General features: G+C 44.4%; 1 protein-coding gene across 1 annotated transcript; it reads left to right on the top strand.

The window, feature by feature from the left end:
- Nucleotides 1–375: 375 nt before the first annotated feature.
- LOC141701558 (uncharacterized) lies at nt 376–1,239 on the top strand. The gene has a single exon (XM_074505189.1). The coding sequence runs from the start codon at nt 376–378 to the stop codon at nt 1,237–1,239; it is 864 nt and encodes a 287-aa protein (XP_074361290.1).
- The last annotated feature ends 3,708 nt before the right edge of the window (nt 1,240–4,947 follow it).

Genomic DNA, 4,947 nt, shown 5'->3' with positions numbered 1-4,947 from the left:
ATAGGAAATGTTCTGTAGTTTCATGTAGGCGTTGATGCCGCTATAGCTGAGGTAGGATTTACCAATAGGCTAGGGTTTCAACTATTGATGTACCAGACTTATGTATATTTATGAATTGTAATAATGGCAAAGAATATGTAAATTTATTCAGAAACCCTTTGAGGTGTAATGACTTATAATTGTGGAATAAAATGACTTGTGTTATTTTTGGTATTCATCTCTGAGACTATAACTTGTGGTATGTATGTATATTGTGGGGTTCACAGTACGCAATAGTTGGTTGTTTATTAAGATTAAGTGTTATTAAGGGAAATGCAACTCGTGACAACCTGGATCTCCGACCCCGGATTTGGGGGTGTTACAAGGGTTAACACCATGAACACGCGGAGAGAATGGAGTCCACCGTCAAATTGTGAAAAGAGGGTAAGAAATTACACCCCGCTGGCGGCATCCATTGACCATATCTTCGAGGTGAATAAGGACAGAAGAATTTTCAAGAAACCAGACCGTCTGACCTCACGGCAAAGTAGGGACAAGAAAAAATATTATGACTACCATGAGTTTATTGGCCACGACACCCACGAGTGTCGTCACCTAAAAGATGAAATTGAAGAATTGATCAAAGCTGGATATCTAGGTGAGTGGATTGATAAGGTTAAACGACGCAGAGGAAGAGATGACAAGGGGAAAGATGAAAGGAAGCCCCCACGGGGGGAAGACGTTGAAAAGATAGCAGAAATTAAGTTCCAAAGAGCTGGTAGTATTCGAGCAATATTTGGGGGACACCCGTTTGTTGGCGATAGTAATCGGGCGTTAGAAAGAAATACGAGAGAAGTACGACACCCGCCACTCACCAACATTCATAGCTTGGAAGTCAGGCCTCTGAAAATATTCAAAGGGGAATCAGCTGACATTACGTTCAGGGAAAGAGAGTCAATATGGGTACATCATCCTCATTATGATGCACTGGTAATAACTATGCTTATTGGGGCAATGAACGTGCATCGAGTCTTCTTGGACAACAGGAGCTCTGCGAACATCCTGTATAACAGCACGTACAAAAAATTGGGTTTCCCAGATGCACACGTCTACGACTTTACTGGAGAGGCAGTGAGAGTCATGGGTTCTGTTAGGCTTCCAGTCACGCTTGGAGAAGGAGTTCTATCCGTCACCCAAATGATAGATTTCAAAGTGCTAGATCAAGACTCCGCGTATAACGTGCTGGTAGGCAGACCTTAGTTGTGGGCGTTCAGGGTGATAACCTCGATACATCACTTGATGATAAAGTTCCCAACACCAAACGGAGTGGGTAGTCTGAGAGGGTCACAGTACGAATCACGCGACTGCTATCACAAGGTTGTTAAAGAATTTCGCAGGAGAAGGTATGAGGGAAAAGGCATCTATTTGAAGATGCGGCAGATTTTCAGACAAAACCAAGTGGAGAGGTTCTTGCCCATTATTTTGTGAAAGATCCAGAGGAAGAAGAAAATCATGCCACCAAAGCCTCTGCTTTGATGCTGGGGAATGTTTCGAGGATCCGCATTGTGGAAGAAATCGTGGTGAATCAGACAAAAGGGATCATGCAAAAGGAGGTTAATGGAGAAAAGTTGGAAGGAAGAAGTGAGATTTTACAAAGTCTCGAAAGTAGCCTCAAGGTGGATGCTCCTCAAAACGAGGACGCGCCCTTGAAGAGTGAAAATGGAATTGAGGTTGATGCTCCTCAAAACAAGGACGTGCCCTCCACACCTGCATTGCACAAAGCCATGCCTTGTTCTGAGGTGGATGCTCCCACACATTGGGACACGCCCTCGGATGCAAGAATGGAGGTCGAGGACCCCGAGACTTTGATTTTGATCTGGATCCCAGGATCCCTATGCCTGCCGAGAAAACGGGGCCGGCCGAAGACATAATATATGTCCCGGTCGACAAGGATGACCCAAGCAAGGTTTTGAAGGTGGGATCTCAGCTAAGTGATGCAATGAGGGAAAGACTTACCCGTTTTTTGGTTAAAAATCTCGATGTCTTCGCATGGAGACATTCAGAGATGGTGGGAATTGACCCAGGGGTAATGTGTCATCGGTTGAACATCTTCTCTAATTGTACGGGCATACGACAAAAGCGTCGCCCGGTGAGCGGGAAAAGGGCGATAACATTAAAGGAAGAAGTGGACCGACTGTTGGAAGTGGGGTTGATCAAAGAATCTTACTACCCCGAGTGGCTCGCGAATCCAGTGCTTGTGAAAAAGCTGAATGGGAAGTGGAGGACATGTGTAGATTTCATAGATCTAAATAAGGCTTGCCCAAAGGACAGCTTTCCCCTCCCATGAATTGATCAGCTGGTTGACGCGACGACAGGGCATGCCTTGTTAAGCTTTATGGATGCATACTCCGGTTACAACCAAATTCCCATATACGGTCCTGATCAGGAACATACATCCTTCATTATTGATAGAGGACTATACTGCTATATAGGGATGCCATTTGGATTGATCAACGCAGGCGCGACCTACCAGAGATTAGTGAACATGATGTTCAAGAATCAGATTGGGAGAACCATGGAGGTATATGTGGATGATATGTTGGTAAAATCCAAGGAGGCAAATGATCATGTCAAGCACTTGATGGAAATGTTCAACATTCTAAGGTGCTTTCGCATGAGATTGAATCCGCAAAAGTGTGTGTTCGGCGTAGAGTCGGGCAAGTTTCTTGGGTTCATCGTCAATCACAGAGGAATAGAAGCTAACCCTGTAAAGATTAAAGCACTGCTGGATATAAAATCTCCCACCAATATGAAGCAGGTGCAAAGTCTAACTAGGAGGATCGCCGCGTTTAACAGATTTGTCTCTAAATCATCCGATAGGTGCAAAGAATTCTTTAAGGTGATCAAAGTGGTAGGGAAGGACTTTGTATGAACACCAGAATGTGAGGAAGCTTTTAGGAAAATCAAGGAACAACTGGGGAACCCTCCTATATTGTCAAAACCATTATATGGAGAATCCCTAATCCTATACCTTGCAGTTTCTGAGTATTCAATTAGCGCTGTGCTATTAAGGGAAGAAGACGCGCAACAGTCACCGGTATATTATGTGAGCAAGCGATTGCATGATTTTGAAAATCGCTATACGAATATGGAGAAGCTTATTTATACCTTGATCCTTGCGTTGAGGAAGCTACGCCCATACTTCCAGGCCCATAGAATTAAAGTTCGTAAAGCATATCATCTGCGGCAAGTTCTTCACAAACCAGAATCATCGGGGAGAATGTTGAAATAGGCTGTGGAGTTAGGACAGCTTGACTTGGAATATATGCCCCGTACGGCAATTAAGGGACAAGCCTTGGCCGATTTCTTGTTGGAATTTGATTCCGCGGTTGATGATAAGGTTTTAGTAGTGTTGCATCCCCCTCATATTGACGAATCTTTAGAGGAGTTTCCACATCCCTGGTGGATCTTGCATGTGGATGGGGCGGTTAACAATGGAGGAGCAGATATAGTGCTCGTGTCTCCGGAAGGCCATCATCTGATGAGTGCAATCCATTTCAAATTTTATGCAATGAATAATGATGCGGAATATGAGGCATTGATTGATGGCCTTAAGATTGTTTTAGAAATGGGTGTGCGGAATCTAATTGCAAAGAGCGACTCAGAGTTGGTGGTAAACCAGGTGAATGGGGGGTTTCAAGCTCGAGGACCACGGATGGAATTATACCTGAGGTGCACGTAGCGCCTGATTGGAAAGTTCAAAGAGGTTAGGCTGGAATGTGTACCGCGGGAAAAGAACAGGAAAGCGGATGCCCTGGAAAAAATGGGGTCCCAATAGGAGGGTGTGTTGTTGGGATCTATACCCTTAGAAATCCAGGAAATTCTCAGTATCCCAGAGGTAGAGGCGATGCAAGTAGATGAGGCTCCCAAGGAAACATGAATGACGCCCATTCTTGCCTATATTCACAAGGGAGCACTTCTCGGAGATAAGTTCAAGGCTCGACGGCTCCACTACCAGGCTGCAAGGTAAGTGATGTATGATGAAGTTTTGTATAAGAGAGGCTTCAATCAACCGTTGCTCATATGTGTCGATGAAGAAGAAGGGAATTACATTTTAAGGGAAGTACATGAAGGGATTTGTGGTAATCACTCGGGGGTAACTCGTTGGTGATGAAAGTTTTACGCCAAGGGTACTATTGGCCTATGATGAAAGAGGATGCTGTGAATTTCGTTAGAGCATGCGATCCCTGCCAACACTTTATGAATTACTCATCTATGCCAGCGACGCTCTTGACACCTATGGTAAGCCCATGGGCATTTGCCATGTGGGGGATTGATCTTATTGGGGAATTACCTAAGGCTAAAGGAGATGTCAAGTATGCAGTGGTTGCGGTTGATTACTTTACCAAATGGGCAGAAGCTGTGCCATTCGCAACTATCACCACAAAGAAAATTAAAGACTTTGTCTTCAACAGTATCGTGTGCATGTTTGGTATCCCTTACAAACTTGTCTCTAACAATGGAAAGCAGTTTGAGAGCAAGGAGTTGCGGCAGTTATGTGAGGATCTGAAAATTAAGAAGGAGTTTGCAGCGGTCTATCATCCTCAAAGTAATGGGCAAATAGAAGCTGTCAATAAAATAATAAAGCATACCCTCAAGACCAAACTGGAAGAACGCAAAGGGAATTGGCCTGGAGAACCCCCAAAAGTGATGTGGTCCTACAACACTACTCCGCGATCTACTAAGGGGGAAACTCCGTTTATGCCGACTTACGGCTATGAAGCTATGGTTCCTGTAGAAGTTGGCTCAGGGTCGTTTCGTAGAGATCGTTACACGGAAGAAGATGCAGAGGTTAATCAAAGGCTTCATTTGGATCTCTTGGAAGAAACAAGGGAAAATTCCCAGCTGAGGCTTGCAGCATATCAACAGCGTGCTGCAAGGTATTACAATAAGAAGGTAAAGGGATGG

This window comes from Apium graveolens, unplaced genomic scaffold (genome assembly GCF_009905375.1).
Source record: "Apium graveolens cultivar Ventura unplaced genomic scaffold, ASM990537v1 ctg406, whole genome shotgun sequence".
NCBI classification, from domain to species: Eukaryota; Viridiplantae; Streptophyta; class Magnoliopsida; order Apiales; family Apiaceae; genus Apium; species Apium graveolens.
The sequence above is the reverse complement of the archived record's forward strand: the minus strand, read 5'-3'. Positions and strand labels throughout refer to the sequence as shown.